General features: G+C 42.4%; 2 protein-coding genes across 2 annotated transcripts; one reads left to right on the top strand and one right to left on the bottom strand.

Annotated features, from left to right (window-relative positions):
- Positions 1 to 1,539: 1,539 nt before the first annotated feature.
- LOC137144866 (olfactory receptor 10A7-like) lies at positions 1,540 to 3,334 on the bottom strand. Its single transcript, XM_067535352.1, has 2 exons — positions 3,287 to 3,334; positions 1,540 to 2,499 (listed from the first exon to the last, which is right to left on the bottom strand). Exons 1-2 carry the CDS (start codon positions 3,332 to 3,334, stop codon positions 1,540 to 1,542), a joined length of 1,008 nt encoding a protein of 335 aa, XP_067391453.1.
- A 12,435-nt stretch (positions 3,335 to 15,769) lies between these two features.
- Positions 15,770 to 16,723, top strand: LOC137144824 (olfactory receptor 10C1-like). The gene has a single exon (XM_067535310.1). It carries the CDS (start codon positions 15,770 to 15,772, stop codon positions 16,721 to 16,723), a length of 954 nt encoding a protein of 317 aa, XP_067391411.1.
- The last annotated feature ends 312 nt before the right edge of the window (positions 16,724 to 17,035 follow it).

Raw genomic sequence — 17,035 nt, 5'->3', positions numbered from 1 at the left:
ATACATGCAGGTGCAGTGTGTCACAACATTCAATTAAGAAAATTGTTTCAGAAAAAAAAAAAGAATTTCCAAACAAAACCTTTCAAATTTTCATTCAAAATGATGTTTCATTTTGAATTTAGATATATTTAACAGAGAAAAAACAAAACAGAAAGAGTAAAACCATCAGAAACAAAATGAAATGTTTTGTTTCAGTTTTTCATTTCATTTCATTTCGGCAACAATTTTTTTTTTTTGTCATTTCAGCTCAGCCTGGAGGGATTTTTTGTTCAGTGGCCAAATCAATTAGCCACCTAGTTCTAGTACCTGTGGTATATTGTGATATATTTATATAAAAGATCAAAGTGGGGAAACAAGGCAAAATTCAAGAATCTATAGATAAAATATTGATAATTAAGTGATAATGGTGAATTGTTCTCATGTATTTAACACAAACAGTGGAGGCATAGATCAGCGAGGGAAGCTTGTCATCTAACCAGTGGACCCAATTCAGTGATGAATCCTGATCCTCTGCTACCCAAGGCACATTGTGCATACGCTAAGAAGAATCACCAACAGATGATAGATAGAGTGAAGAGTTAAAATCTGGACAAGTGGTCAGGCCTAAATTACAGGGAACGGGGTCATGGCAAAGGCAAAACTTGTTTCTCTTAAATTGGTGTGAATGTTTAGTTAGAGTCCGTTATTTCTCTTCTTCTCCTCCCTTTTCTGTTCATCTGTGTAGGGGATGAGACTATTTCTATGTCTGTGCAAGGTTTTATGGTGGGAAAAAAGTGTTATCTTCCTTCTCCCTCTGGCATGCCTTTACTTTAAAAAATGTTAGTGTAAAATTTATAGGTTTTAAGGTGATGTGCCTGACCTCTGCATGGTAATCCTGTAAACAACAAACAGGGGCAGGTATAATTATATTCATTATGTAGTTGTTAATATTCATTGTATATGTGTCAATGTAACCAAATAAGGCTCTATGGGGAGTTGCTGGAAATGTATACATAAAAGAATTGTAAAGTAACCCCTGAAAGACCAAATCTCATTGAATATCGGTGAGATTTGGGTGTCTAAATCCCTTGGAAATGCCAGCCAAAAATTATTTAATCTGAGACACTTTAAATTATTTCTGATTTCCAAAGATTGGGTACTGAGCATTTTCTGGGACTCATACTTCTCTAAGGTGTCGCAAATTGCCCACCCAGAAATTACAGCAAACAAAATTCTTAGGGGCTTTTGGGGTTTAGGGACCTTCCCTCCCCAGAAATGGAAGAGACATCAGAAGTAATCAGTAACATTATTTCATCAAAATAGTCTTTATCTTAAACTAATTTTTTTACAGCCATCCAATAGCACGTGACTATGCCTGAGATTTTCAAAACAACCAAAAGGAGAGAGAAACCGTCTATGCTATGGAAAGAGACGTCCTGTTCCCTCTCAGCCCCACATGTGGCCTGGTTTTTTAACTTGGAAACTGTCTACATAGAGAGAAATGAGCAAAAAATTCAAAAACTGCAATTGATGCCTATCATCCTACATCAGGGATAACGATTAATTTCGGAAAGTGATTATCTTCATTGCAACCCTTCTCAGAGAAATCTTGACGTCCTTGTTTCTCAGACTGTATATGAGGGGGTTGACCATGGGAGTCAGGACAACATAAAGCACGGAGAAGACTCTGTTTAGACTTGGGAACTGATTTCCTATTGGGATGCAGTAGACAATGATGATGGTCCCATAGAAAATACTGACAACAAGGAGGTGCGAGGAGCAGATGGAGAAGGCTTTTTTCTTCCCTGTGGTGGAAGGGATCCTACAGATGGTCAAGATGATCCTATAATAGGAAACCAGGGTTAGTAGAAAGGGGATCACAGCCACAAAGGCACCCACGGAGAAAGCCAGAACCTCAACCTTATGAGCATCAATGTACAACAATTTTATGATAGGCATTAAATCACAGAAGAAATGGTCTATTTCATTGGAAATAAAGACAGGCAACTTGAATAACACAACTATGGTTATCACAGGGACCACCAACCCAGCAGCCCAAGAACCAGCTGCTAGCTGAAGGTAAGCCCTGAAGTTCATAATTGTGGAATAATTTAATGGATGGCAGATGGCTAAATACCGGTCAAAGGCCATGACTGATAAGAGCAAACACTCAGTAATAGCTAGGGAACCAAACACATACAACTGAGTGATGCATCCCACGAGTGAAATCACTTCATGCTCTGTAAGGAAGGTTCGCAGCATCTTGGGGACAATGGTGGAGATATAGCAGATCTCTAGGAAAGATAAGTTGCCCAAGAAGAAGTACATAGGGGTGTGAAGGCTGCGATCAGCCAATATAATGACAACAACAAGCAAGTTCCCAGAGACAGCGATCATGTAGGTAAATAAAAATATCACGAATGGTAGGAGCTGCAGTTCATGGAGGTTTCCAAACCCAAGCAGGATGAATTCTGTGGTGGCACTTAGATTTTTCTTTGCAATGCTGGCAACGGGCTCCAACTAGACAGAAAATAAAATAAAATAAAATAAAATAAAAAAGCAACAATTGTAACTCAAGTCATGGTGAGCAAAGATTTAACTGGTATAAAAGCTAAACTCTCCTCTTCTAAATTACGGTCCTGATCATAGCCATGCTTGTATATTTTTAATATACTTATGCACATATTGCTGCTATCTATTACACGCCTTCCAACTTCTAGAGAAGATGAGATGGGAATTCTACAAACAGCCACATTTACTATACAGCCCTGATTCATTCTTACAGCACCATCCTACTGTGCCGGGTAAACTAGCTCTGGCAATGTAAATTCATAAAAAAAATATACAGAATGGGACAAAAATGTATTAACAAAAATGCCATTTTCTTTTAAAACTATCAGACCATGGGGTGGGAAAGTGATTATATAGATAGATAGATAGATAGATAGATAGATAGATAGATTGATTGATTGATTTTTGGAAATACCAGTGCCAAATTTGGTCCGCTGGTAATTAATGCATTTTCTATTCATGTCAATGACCATGGAACCCACTTATTATGGAGGTCAATATGGTCCCAGATCTCTACACAGTGACGGAAAAGGTTGAGTGAGCAAAATGTTTATGAACTTCCCAGGATTTAGGTACTGGCAAATGCCAAAGGGACTTTGCGTTGAATGAAACACTTTACCTTTGAGCTGAATGAGTCTTGTATATAATTAACCTTCCCAGCTGTTCAACATTTCCCACCTCAACATCCCCCCATCCCAGTCTTTTTTTAATAAATGACTGTGTAAAAGAAACAGACCTGCCTATCGCCTTCAGCCTTCTTCATAACTGAAGCATCCATCACCATGCTGCTGATCTTCCCGGAGTGCTCTCATTCGTACGACAGCCTGTTTATATTTAATGTACTTTCTCTAGTTAACACACGGCCTGGATTATTACAGGGAATTACTTGGAGAAAACTGGAGCCACAAATAAAATGAGATTAGTCTCCCCAATGGGAATATTTTCCTTCTGTAGAGAGAACAACTCTCCATCTGCTTACATGCAACATTGCATCTTACACTGACTTCGTCATCTATCTGTCTATCCATCAATCTATCTATCCATTTGTACTGGTCCCCACCATGATATTATCTGAGAACCTCCCAGGGAAACAGATTGGCATAAAAAGCACACTAGTAGACTTCACTAAGTCTTCCATTCCTCCCCTTCCCTTGGTTATGCTCAGATAGAGTTTTTTCAAGACATTCTTGTGCATTCTTCTAATCCATAAGATACTGAAGGATTCTCAGGTAAGCTGAGGGAGAAACTATCTGACATGGTGAAGAAGTTCAAAAGACTTTCCTGTGTTGAGAGACTTCAACACCATGCAGAGAACACCTTTAATAGTATAGCCCAACACCTCCTGTTAAATTTGATTTTGTTAAGAGAAGCACTCGGGCAGCAATTTTCAAAAGTGTCTATCAATTTCAAGTGCCTTAATTTTAGCGTGTCCAGTGCAGGACACCTTAAATGGCTCTGATTCTCAGAGGGCGGGCACCCAGAACTTTTTGAGAACTGGGCTTTTTTAAAGTGTCAAAAATTGAAGCAGCCAAAACCACAAGCCACTTTTGAAAGTTTTCCCCTAATCATTCTTTGACTGAAAGACTTAACTGAATTATGGAAGTGTAACGAGTGGCACAGATATAACTGACTCTCACGGTTCCACGGCTAGCTACATTCCTTCCCCTCCTGGTTTCTCTGCGTGCACCGCAACAGGTGTCAGACCTTGTACTCTTACCTCGCCTGGGATTCAATCATGCAATCATCCCATGCTTAGACCAGGCCCTGATTATCTACTATGCTTACCAAGTAGGTTCATCTGGTTTGGGTACCACAGTTCTTCCCTTTAGGAATCATAGAATCATAGAAGATTAGGGTTAAAGGGACCTCAGGAGCTCATCTAGCCCAACCCCCTGCTCAAAGCAGGATCAACCCCAACTAAATCATCCCAGCCAGGGCTTACTCAAGTGGAGCCTTAAAAACCTCTAAAGATGGAGATTCCACCACCTCCCTGGGTCACCCATTCCAGTGCTTCACCACCCTCCTAGTGAAAAGCTTTTTCCTAATGTCCAACCTAGACCTCCCCCACTGCAACTTGAGACCATTGCTCCTTGTTCTGTCATCTATCACCACTGAGACCAGCCTAGTTTCATGCTCCCTGGAACTCCCCTTCAAGTAGTTGAAGGTCGCTATCAAATCCCCCCTCACTCTTCTCTTCTGCAGACTAAACAAGCCCAGTTCTCTCAGCCTCTCCTCTTAAGTCATGTGCTCCAGCCCCCAATTTTTGCAGTTTCTTTGGGATTCTAATCCTGACGTCCTCTTCCTGCTTGTTGTCACCTGCAAATGTTCTTTCTATCTATCTATCTATCTAGCTAGCTATCTACAAATGGCATTGACCCCCGAATCACCTGTTGCAAAACTTAGGCCTCTACTAGTTGACCAAAAGGAATAAAATCTTTGTATGTGAGTCAGTGGCAGGCTGCTATAGTTGCTGGGTCAAAGACACAAGAAGGAGAAGAGATCTTGAGCACATAAATTGTGCTTATTTACACTAGGAGACAACAGGTACCAAACTGCCTGAGGTCCTCCTGATCCACCAAGGTGGAGAGATGAAAGCCAGCATGGTTGGAGAATGCCTGGCATTTCCAATTTCACTTGTCCATGGGACAAGCTGAATTATGTCAGACCTGGAACAGTTATGTCCTCCATTAGGTTTGAGGGACAATGGACTAGGACATGAGATCAAAATTCTGTTGCGTGTAAACCTTTGAGCTTGCTTCTGACTCATATGAGTAACCTCATGCACATCAATGGAAGTTTGCCTGGGTAAGAATGCAGTAAGTCCCTGAATGTTGGGCACTGAGTTCTATTAGGATATGGGGGGGTCCTCATATGTAAGCAGGGAAGTGATCCTTCTGTCATGGGGAATTTTCCTGCTTCTGGTGGACTTGGATGGTGAAAGTATCTGAGTCCCTGACCCAACTCCCTTTACTGCCTGACCTCAAGAGCTCCCCTTCCTCTTCTTAACCCCAATAAGGCTGAGACAAGGATTCTCAGACCGCTTAGCCACCAGTCTCATTTTGGATCGCTCACCCACCTCCTTTCCAGCCACTTCCCTGATGCAGTGATCACTAGATTGAGTTTAAACCACATAGAATTTATTATACAGCAACTATAAGAAAAGATGGAGAAAATGGAGAGTGTTCAAGGATCAAGGAACCTCACATGACAGGCACGGGAAACACCAGAAACAATACTCTCTAGAATGCACTCTGGGAATAACAGCCTATTCCGTACTCATCCTAGGCCTCCTTCCCAGGACCTGACAGTTGTGATGACATCGCTGATAAGCCTTAGCCACATTTACTGGAACAATCAATAGAGACAAGAAAGCTCCAAACCACATACACAAATAGCAGTAATATAACATTAGGGATCTCCTTAGTATCATTCCCTGCATATGCTCATATACTTATATAATCACAGCCTTCCTTAGTGATATGGTGTTAAGAGACAAAGGATTAGCCTTATCTCCGGCATGAGTCCAGTTGGCCAGACTCCAAAGCTTGAAAGTCGTTAATAAACAATGACAATGAAGGGTCTAATGATGAAAGCTCTCTCACTCCTACTTGGTGGCCTGGCAAATTATAAGGTTTGGAGACTGTCATGAATATGGATTCTAATACTCATCCTGCCATGTCCATAGCTAACTCCTCACCCTAAGCACACCAGTGCACCGTTATCCTCTAGTATAACCCATTAATACCTTTTAGCTCATTACCATATAGGCCAACTTTTGCTAAAGCGAATTTGCAGTTAAATGTCTGCCAACGACCTTATCCTAAAATATCCAAGCCTAGTATCAGTTTAGTAATGCTGCAGTTACCTGGTACCGTTATGTACAAACTCACTTCTTAAGCAAGATATTCCCAGTTCCCCAAAATCTAGGGTAACCATCAAGCGATTTTACCTACATTAAGGGTCATAAACCTATGCTTCGCTTATGCTAACCTGCATAAGCCAATTGTTTACAGGATATAGGCTAGTAGGTTCCTTATGTTATTGCTAAGTAAAATGTATTGGAAAAAAGTACAAGTAAAAATTATTGGGATATACACAACCAAAGAACCCCACCTCCACTACAATAAGGGTGTGAACAAGTTGAAGAGAGGCCAGCAGAGGGCAACAAAAATTATTAGGAGGCTGGAGCACATGACTTACGAGGAGAGACTGAGGGAACTAGGCTTGTTTAGTCTGCAAAAGAGAAGAATGAGGGGGGATTTGATAGCTACCTTTAACTTCCTGAAAGGCGGCTCCAGGGAGGATGGAGCTAGGCTGTTCTCAATGGTAGTAAATGACAGAACTAGGTGTAATGGTCATAAGTTGCAGTTGGGGAGGTCTAGGTTGAATATTAGGAAAATGTTTTTCACTAGGAGGGTGGTGAAGCATTGGAATGTGTTACCTAGGGAGGTGGTGGAATCTCCATCTTTAGAGGTTTTTAAGGTGTGGCTTGACAAAGCCCTGGCTGGGATGATTTAGCTGAGGTTAGTCCTGATTTGAGCAGGAGGTTGGACTAGATGACCTCCTAAGGTCCCTTCCAACTCTAATCTTCTACGATTCTATGATTCTATGGAAAACACTGAGTTTCAGGAAGGGGCCAACGGCCCCCTTACATACAACTGATTATCCTAGAGATCATGTATTGGAAAGGCTCCTTCCAGGTTATTGCAGAACTGAGGCAGAGCCATGGCTGGGTGGTGAGAGGCGCAGCCCCCCTATCGTTGAGTGTGATACATGGGAAAGGACACGGGGTGCTGGGGAAAGAGAACAACTCTACCCAGGGGCCTGGTTCTTCTTTGTGCCTCGTTGGACAACATGATTTCAAGTATCCATGCACTGTGGTGGGAGGATTGAACTCCAGGAGGGGCTGGGACATGAAGAAGGAAAGAAGACACTCAGCATTCTGGAGGAAGAAAAGATAAAGCAAACATTTCCCTTCCTTTCCACCTGTGGGAAGACTGAGGGAGATCCTAAAATGCTGACAAAGGGAAGTAAGTGACAAGAGGTATTGACAGTCTAACATCATCAAAGATATTGGAAACACAGCAAGAATGGATCTGCTCCCTGGTATGAAAAGAGGGTGATGGAGGGTCATCTTTAACCACTGTGCACCGGGCTAGCTACTTTTTGAATGTCTCCATCCTGCAGCTGAATTGGCGTGTCAACATCGCATGACAGCAGTATAGCACCGTTCTACAGCACAGTCACCACAAAGGAATGGCTAGGTGTCCCCCAGTCATATTGTGTTTTGTATGACAACCAAGTGACTGCTCCTCAGCTCTTCCAGCACCTGCAGATTTCTAAGTCCCATCTCTTGAACTGGTGTTGACTGGTCACTGTTCCTGGATGTGGGTCTCTCAACACTCCCATTGTTTCACCTGGGGTCAGCCATTCAGTTCTGATTACTCTTGATGACATTGACACTGCTTGTCGGGCATTACTTCCCCAGGACTTGTTCACATGTTTCCTGCTACAAAAGAGGTGATCTCATCCAGAGCAATGTTTGCAATTAGAAATAGCATTCATAAAACCAAATGGCATAAACAACTGCACAAAGACACCATCGCTAAACTGCAACATCAAATTTAGCCAAGGAGGCATTAATTTAGCTATCCATCTGTTCTTCTTTAACATATTTAAGATGGTCAGAAGGCCTATCCGCAAGTTTAGGTGCATGAATGCTTTTCAAAATCTGGCTGTTGGGCATTTCTGAAAATGTTACTCATGAAATCTTAGTGTTGTCTGGCTATCAGAAAGAACGGGGCATACCCTTGTCGAGAAATGAACATACCGTGAGATTCCTTTTAGAGAAAGATTTGAAAATATATATAGATAAATGTTGGGGGAGGAAGGAGATCTTTAAAAATGATATGTGTAAAGCACACATTTGAGGCCATAATTGCAGGAACTGAGGTGTAAATTTAAAAGTTTAAAGTGACTGTGAGGTATTCTTAGTTTCTCTTCCCGCATTGTATTAATGTTATGCATGGTCTCCTACCAGAATGATAACACTTAGTTGTTATAAAGCACTCGTTATCATAGATGTTAAAGAATTTTGCAAAGTGTCTCACGTATTATTTTCTCCATTTTACACAACAGCAACTGAGCATGTGTAGGGAGCTCTTGTTTCATACATTTTAAATCACATGAAGAAAAGATCAATGGGATCATCATCAACGATTTCATAGAGGAGGGAACAGGGGCATGGAGGAAAAAAGGAACAAGCCCGTGGCCAAACAGTGGAGGAGATAGGAGATCCCAATTCTCTGCAATCAGATTATAACATCTACTCCACTGGAATCTGCTGTGTAAATATGGGTAAATGAGGTATTATCTCAGTCATGAGATATGACTTGTATTTTCATATGAGCACAAGAAAGTGGCATTTAATTCCCTTAAACTCCACTGATAATCGCAGACATTGTGGCTAAAGTAATATACAGGAATGCTCAGAAGGCTGAAGGTGAGATGAGTTCAGCCATACAGATACCAGACATTAGAAACATTTCCAATGTGATTTAATTTAGGCACTTTTGAACATTTAAACCAGAATACCTCCGTCACCTGGAGTCTTGACTCAAACATTCAGATGGTAACCAGTAGGGGAAAGCCAGAACTAAAATGTTGACTGTTTTGAAAAGGATGTTAGACTATAAATTGCAGAATCTGTTTTGTTTCCCATAGATGAATCCTGCAGCAAATAAACACCAGGGAAATCAAACAATCATCAGAGAATTTATCCTCTTGGAATTCGGGGATCTCCCTTAACTACACACCCTGCTTTTCCTAGTGATCTACATTGTGGCCGTGGCTGGGAACATCCTCATTGTTGCGCTAATCGTGGATAATCAGCACCTTCACACACCCCCATGTACTTCTTCCTGGGGAACTTCTCCTGCCTAGAGACCTGCTACACCTCCACCCTCCTGCCCAGGATGCTGGCCAGTCTCCTGACTGGGAACAGAATCATTTCATTTAGTGGCTGAATCACATAATTTTATTTCTTCAGTTCCCTCGCAACCACTGAATGTTCTCTCTGATCTGTGATGTTTTATGGTCGGTATTTAGCGATATGCAAATCTCTGCCTTACGCAGCCCTTAGGAAAGGCGTGATCTGCCTCCACCTGACAACTTGTTCTTGGGTAAGTGGATTTCTGGCTCCTTTGTCAACCATGTTACTGATGTTACAACTCACTTTCTGTGGCGCCAATGAACTTGACCATATCTTTTGTGATTTAAACCCAAAAATAAAATTGGCCTGCAGTGACACCCACTCGGTGGACGTTGCTGCTTTGATACTCTGCTCCATATTCACTTTGCCTCCATTTCTATTAACATTAGCATCCTATGTTTGTATCATTGCCACCATACTCATCTGTATCTGCCTGTTGAACTCATGACTATCAGGATGAGGACTTCTTGAATCCAAGGGGGAAGTCCGGGTGTTGCCTACTTCTGGCCATGTGACAAAATGTGGGGGGAAAGTAGGACAAGAAGCCAAATCCTGAGACATTCCCTGCACCTCAATCCCAGTCTATTGTCTGAAGAATAACGCATATCCTCTCTGAACTATGATGACTTATTCTCTGAGTATGGCTGTATTACGTATTCTCTGAGTTTGCAAGTAAATATCTTAATTAGATCATGAGACTAAAATAATTAAAAAAGGTGCCCTTTAATAAACTTAACGTTTGTCATCTCTCCTTGCTTTGTCCCAAGCAATCTTAAAACTGGAATAAAATGTACTCTTCACACTTTCTACAATGTTATAACTCATTTGAAATATGTGTGGGCACCGGTTGAAGTCACTGGGTTTCAATGAAGCTAAATTGTTAAGAAAATTGTGTCTAATTATTAAATTAGGAATCAATTGTACACACGGCCACGTCAGCAGCTCAAGTCACTCTTCAGTGGGGCCATGGTGACTCAACCAATGTGCACTCTTCCTCTCCTGAGTATTTGCATACTGAAGTTTGATTACCTGCTTCCTCACTTGCTCCCTGGCAGTAGTAATTTGCCACTGGCCAGGTCGCTAACATTCTACCATTACCTGATCCTTCCTGGCCACAGCCTGCCAAATTTGTCCACGTCCTTTTTAAAGTGTGGTACTCAGAACTGGACAGAATACTGCAGTTGAGTTTTCACTAGTGCTGAATAGAGCAGAACAATTACTTCCTGTGATCTTCCATACGACACTCCTGTTAGAATGACATTAGCCTTTTCTGCAACCACATCACATTGTTGGCTCATATTCAATTTGTGATCCCCTATAACACCCAGTCACTGCAGGACATTTTTTTGGTGGTGTTCATTTGATTTTTCCTTCCAAAGGAATTTCTGAATTTCATCTTGTTGATTGCACATCAGTTCTCCAGTTTTGTCAAGCTTTGACATCCTCCCAAGCGCTTTCAACCCCCTTCAGTTTGGTGTCATTTGCAAATTTTACAACCAGGAGCATATAAGACAGATGTGTTTGGTGGGTGTGGGGGGGTAGATAGTAAGCTATTAGAGTTGGAAGGGACCTCAGGAGGTCATCTAGTCCAACCCCTGCTCAAAGCAGGACTAACCTCAGCTATATCATCCCAGCCAGGGCTTTGTCAAGCCGCAATTTAAAAACCTCTAAAGATGGAGATTCCACCATGTCCCTAGGTAACCCATTCCAGTGCTTCACCACCCTCCTAACTATCTACAAAATATATTGCATCCAGAATCACCTCTGACAAAAACATAGGCCTCTAACTAAAGGAATAACATCTTTGCGTGTGAATTAGCGACACTCTGCTCTAGTTGCTCCATCTAACAGGATCTTGTGTGTATAAAATGGTACATATTTACATCAGGTGACCATATTCAGCAAATTGCTGATGTCTTGGGGAGCACATATTGAAAAAGCTCCACTTCAATGCATGAAGAACACAGTGGATTTGCTCCAAACTTGTGAGTGTGGATGAATTTTCCAAGAAGTTGCAAATAAATATCTTACTTAGTTTATGAGAATAAAATAATTAAAAATGTGCCCTTTCAGAAATTTAACATTTATTGTTTCTTCTTTGCCCTGTCCCAAGTGATCTTAAAAGTGGAAAAAGACAGACTCGTCCCATTGTCAGTGTTATTAAAACTCTTTTAAAATATCTGTGTAGGCTACATTTGCAAGAAAAAGTTGTTTTAATTAATCAAAGTTGCTAAGAAGCATTGTGTGTGTTCATTATGGGAATAGACATAGTGTGACGCTTCTCAGGGCTTCATGGGCTGCGAGTCATCTTGTTAGCCCTTGTCTCCAGCATAGGTGACTCTTTCCTGTGCCAGGCGTGTGTTAGCTCCCTACACAACCAACCAGTCCACTCCTGATCACCGGATTTCCACAGAAACATCAGATCCTCTGTTCCAAAAGGATCAGCATACCCTGTATTACCTGTAACACACACAGCACTTGGGCTCAACTGTAAAAACAAAAGGAAATTTATTTCAGCAAGAACAGAGATTCAAACAGAAACAAAGTGTGCAAGATGCGAACAAATGCTTAGCTATAAAACAAAGTTATAACACTCATTTTAGAGCCTAAACTGAACTATTAAATTATCCTCCTGTCTAGAGTAGTTTCTCTCACCCCAAGTTCCTGCCAGTGATTTCAGCCAAGCTTGGTTGAGACCCATTTTTCAAGAAGCAAACTAACTGTCAGTTTACTTCCTATGTGAAGGATGAAATCTTGTCCCCTCTCCACTTTTTCATGCAGTTACAGAATATGGTCCCCTATCTCAGGAGTCCTCTCTTTGGAGGTTTATCTTGGGGCGCCAAGTATGTCAATTGCTTTTATGCTGATTGAGTTGATTTGGAGGCATAGACTCAGAATTATAGAAGATGCGGGGTGGAAGGGACCACAAGAAGTCATCTAGTCCAACCCCTGCTCAAAGCAGGACCAAACCCAACTTAATCTTCCCAGCCAGAGCTTTGTCAAGCTGGACCTTAAAATACACGATTACCACCCCATATCTGCCGAGAATGTCTATCAATGTCTCATGTCCTGTCTGAACTTATATATCTTAAGATAAGCTCATAGTTTTCAGTACAGATATGTAACTCCTTGCATAGTATCTGTACACACTTCTTGCAGTGATGATGAAGACCATTGTGACACAGGCTTTCAGTAGAGACTTTACCTGACCCCTTTTTGGTTAACCCAGGTGATCCCTGTAAACCTATATACCCCTGTGCCCTCTGCCATTGACATTAAGTGATTTCTGATTTGCACGTGGTCATGTCAGTAGCTTAGGTGACTCTTAAGTGGCATCCTGGTGACATAAGAGGTAACTGAATCAATCCTCACTCTTCCTCTCCTGCTAATTCGCATGCCTCAGTTTCTGTCACCTGAAATGACTCAATGCAGGAAGGTATATGTACAGGTGTGCCAAGAGTTCTCACTGATAGCTTGACACACATCACTATTATTGAAGCTTCCATGGCCACCTGCTACCTGCTGCTGTGCTTCACAAGAGAGATGTTGGGTCTCCACTGCACAGTTCCAGTCACACTCAAGGGAAGGATTTCTGATGCAGAAAGACACAGTAGAGTAGAACAATTACTCTTCATGGCTTACAGTGATTCTGTTATTACACCCCAGCATATCAGCCTTTCCCCAGCATTGCATTTCATTGTTGGTTCTTATTCAATTTGTGATATATTATAACACCTGGTTATTGCAGGACTGCTGCTTAGCTGTTCTTTCTCCACTTTGTATTGTTGCATTTGCTTTTCCCCTTCTGATTGCAGGACTTTGCACTTGTTTATGTTGAATTTCATTCTGTTGGTTCCTGACCAACTCTCCAGTTTATCAAGATCATTTTGACTTCTAATCCTGTCCCGCAAAGTTGTAGGGACACATTCAGCTACAAATGTTATAAGTATATTCTCTACTATCCACCTTGTCATTACTGAAAATATTGAGTTTTACAGGACCCAGAACAGATCCTGATGAATCCCACTGGGTGCTCCCAGTATGACAATGAACCATTGTTAATAATTTTTTGGGTACAGTGTTTGAACTGAACGTAGGTCTCCTGCTGCCGAGACTAGTAATCAAGCCACTGGACAATCTTCCAAGTTACCAATGGTCATTCTTCTATTTAATGTAGAATTTGGGCCAGAAACACTAAAAACAAAAAAGATGAAGGATGATTGTCAAAGGAGTTAGCTGCCCAATTCTCACTGCAATTTAATGGGAGCTGGGTAATCCCTACCTCCCTTAGCCACCTTTGAAAATTCCAGATTGACATTCCAGAGTTAATCCTAAAGAAGTTACTGCTGCAAACTTCCACAGTTTCATCAATCACAGAAGAGATATGCAATAACAAGCATTCCTGGTCTTGGTCTCCTAGACATCTGGACACATTTCTTAAGGTTCAGCGGACCAAAGCAAGAGGATACCCACATAATCCATCATTCGCCAACACTCAACGCTTCAACCTGAGTACAAAGGATTATAGATACAGAACATTATAAGCGCTTTGGTTCATCTACAAAGGATTATGGGCCTCCAGTTCATCTCCCAACAGATACAAAGAACATTGTTGCAAACATTAGTTTATCACTAAAGGCCTATTTATCTATCATATTATCTGTCACTAAAGGCCTATTTATCTATCTTTGACTTTATCAATAAAGGCCTATTTATGTAGGCACTAAAAGATGCAAGTTGGATTCTACTGCAATTTTTAAATGTCATAGCAGATTATACACCCTAACTCAAAATGGGCACCATTTTGGAAGATCCCACTTGGTGCTTTTCTGTACGATTAGGCAATTAAATACCTTTAACAATCTGGCCCTCTACAGCTCAGTTGCCATCTGTATACCAGGGATAATGATTCTGCCTTTCCCCCATATGTTATTGTCTGTCTGGTCTATTCAGGCCATGTGGTATTAAACTTGGTGCCATTGTGGTGCCACTCACTGCTATCATAATACAAAGAAGTGTGTGTGTGTCTTTTGCCACCTTCTGGAGAGAATGAGGACTACTCTGTGTGAGTGTGTGCACGCGTGTGTGCCACTCTGCTGGAGGAAAAGGCACATTCTTAGGTTCTGTGGATATTTGATTGCTGTATCTGTTTGTGTGTGTGTGTGGTGTGTGTGATGGAGAAAGTGCGGGGGAAATCAGAGAGATACCAATAAGGAAACACTCAGATGAGAGACAGAGAGGTCTTCATGTGGGCAACTCCAGCAGGGACAATGAGGACAAGCACAGGAGTTTATAGCTGAATGGCCTGACCTGGAGTAGTGCTGGGTACCCTACATGCCCACTGCGGCTAATGGGAGTTGTGGACCCATTTCCTTGGCCACTCCAGGACAGAACAGTGCCTCTATTATGTTTAATTGTAAAACCAGGGGACACATTGGAATCTACCTTCAAGGGATTCCTAATTAAACCCAGAGAACCTCAGGGATTGTGTCCCGGGAGGCTCCGAAGGCAGGTGAAATACTCCTACTCCACAACATCCAGTGCGCACATGGGCACACTGGCTTGCTACAAAGGTAAGACTGTTGTTGTTTGAATTTGTTTTATATGCCAGGGATCAGTTTTGCTCCTGGTTACAGCTGTTCAGCTTCGGTAGCATTTTGCTATTCAACCGTGGAACTGATAGGAGGATATCCTTCGAAACAAACCTTAGTCAAATGCAAAAGCTCCGATCTGGGTCTTAGTTAATCAAAGGCAATCATCGGGAAATGCTGCTCAAGTCAAATGTCTTACTCCAGATTCACACAGGGACAGTGTGAGTCACAATGCTGTGTTTGTATTTTCTCAGATAGATAGATTAGATAGATGGATGACGGGTGTGTGTAGGGATAGATAGATCGATAGATCGATAGATAGATAGATGTTGATACTAATTGGCCCAGCTCCAGAACTCCAGGGAGGGAGAAGAGCTATTGAAGCTAAAGAACAAAGACACCACTAGAACACATAAGCGGGAACAGCTTCCCCTTTGGAGGAGTGGGGGAGGAGGAGTCAGACAACTTTACGAGCTGGGTCAGTATATAAATAAGATGATATGACAGGGCTGCCTAAAGCAGCGGGGAGTGGATTGGACTGTACTGAATGACCCAGGAGGTGCCTTCCAGTCCTTTGTCTCTAATAGGTGACCCAAAATGTCCACGTGCCAAATATTTTTTCCTTGTCCTTCCACAGATGAGCTATGCCAATGAAACTGTGCAGGGGAATCACAGCACAGTAACCCAGTTCATTTTCCTTGGCTTCTCCCAGGATCCAGTGATACGAGCAATACTTTGTGTAGGTTTCTCCATTATCTATGCCATCTCCCTGATGGGAAATGGCATAATTGTCCTCATCACAGCTCTGGACTCAGCCCTCCATACCCCCATGTATTTCTTCCTCTGGAACCTGTCCTTCCTGGAGAGCTGCTATATCTCCGTCACCATCCCCAAGATGCTGGCCAACTTTGTCTCGAAGGAGAGGACCATCTCCTTTACCGGTTGTGCCATCCAGATGCATTTCCTCCTTTCCCTGGGCACAGCAGAGTGCTACCTGCTGGCCGCCATGGCTTACGACCGCTACAGAGCCATCTGTTCCCCACTGCACTACCCCGTCATTATGAACCCAAGGGCCTGTGCCAAGATGGCTGCTGCCTGCTGGCTCTGTGGAATCCTCATGCCCATGGGCAAAGTAATTTGGATCTTCTCCATGCCCTACTGCGGGCCCAACGAGATCAACCACTTCTTCTGTGACATCCACCCCGTGCTGAAGCTGGCCTGTGGGGACACCTCCAGGAGCGAGGTTTTCATTTTACTTATCAGCTTGATCATCATCATCATCCCTTTCGCGCTGGTGCTGGCGTCCTACGCCTGCATCCTCTCCACCGTCCTGAAGACCACTTCTGCCGAGGGAAGACACAAAGCTTTCTCCACCTGCTCCTCCCACCTCACCGTGGTCATCTTGTTCTACGGCTCGGCCTGCGCCATGTACCTGCGGCCCAAGTCCAGCCACGTTGGCAATGTGGACAGAGTGATGGCCCTGTTTTATACCATCGTCACCCCTACGTTAAACCCCGTGATCTACAGCCTGCGGAACCAGGAGGTGAAGGCTGCTCTTAGGAGACTGAGGGGGAGGAAAAGGTTTTCATGAATGATTTAAAACCTTTGGGGCTGTCCATTTCAAATAAGGACTTTTTATAAAAATAAAGTGAAATGACCAAACGCTTTCTTCTGCCTGGGTTTTCACATTAAATGTAAGGGAGATTCAGTTTCTGGCTCCAACATGGACTCACTGTGTCCTAGGAAAATCTCTTGGTTGTAAGGTCAGAGAGGTCATGACAGTCCTCTAATCCAGTCCAGTTCCTGATTGTTTCCTACAGTAGCTTTTCTGCCCTCTTATTTCTATCATTCTGTCATAGGAGCACCTGTCTGAAAACTAAAGCCAAGCAGCTTCTTTCTTTCT

Source organism: Emydura macquarii, unplaced genomic scaffold, assembly GCF_026122565.2.
Source record: "Emydura macquarii macquarii isolate MOO-44397 ecotype Brisbane River unplaced genomic scaffold, CSIRO-AGI_Emac_v2 contig_3487, whole genome shotgun sequence".
Classification (NCBI taxonomy): domain Eukaryota; kingdom Metazoa; phylum Chordata; order Testudines; family Chelidae; genus Emydura; species Emydura macquarii.
The sequence above is the reverse complement of the archived record's forward strand: the minus strand, read 5'-3'. Positions and strand labels throughout refer to the sequence as shown.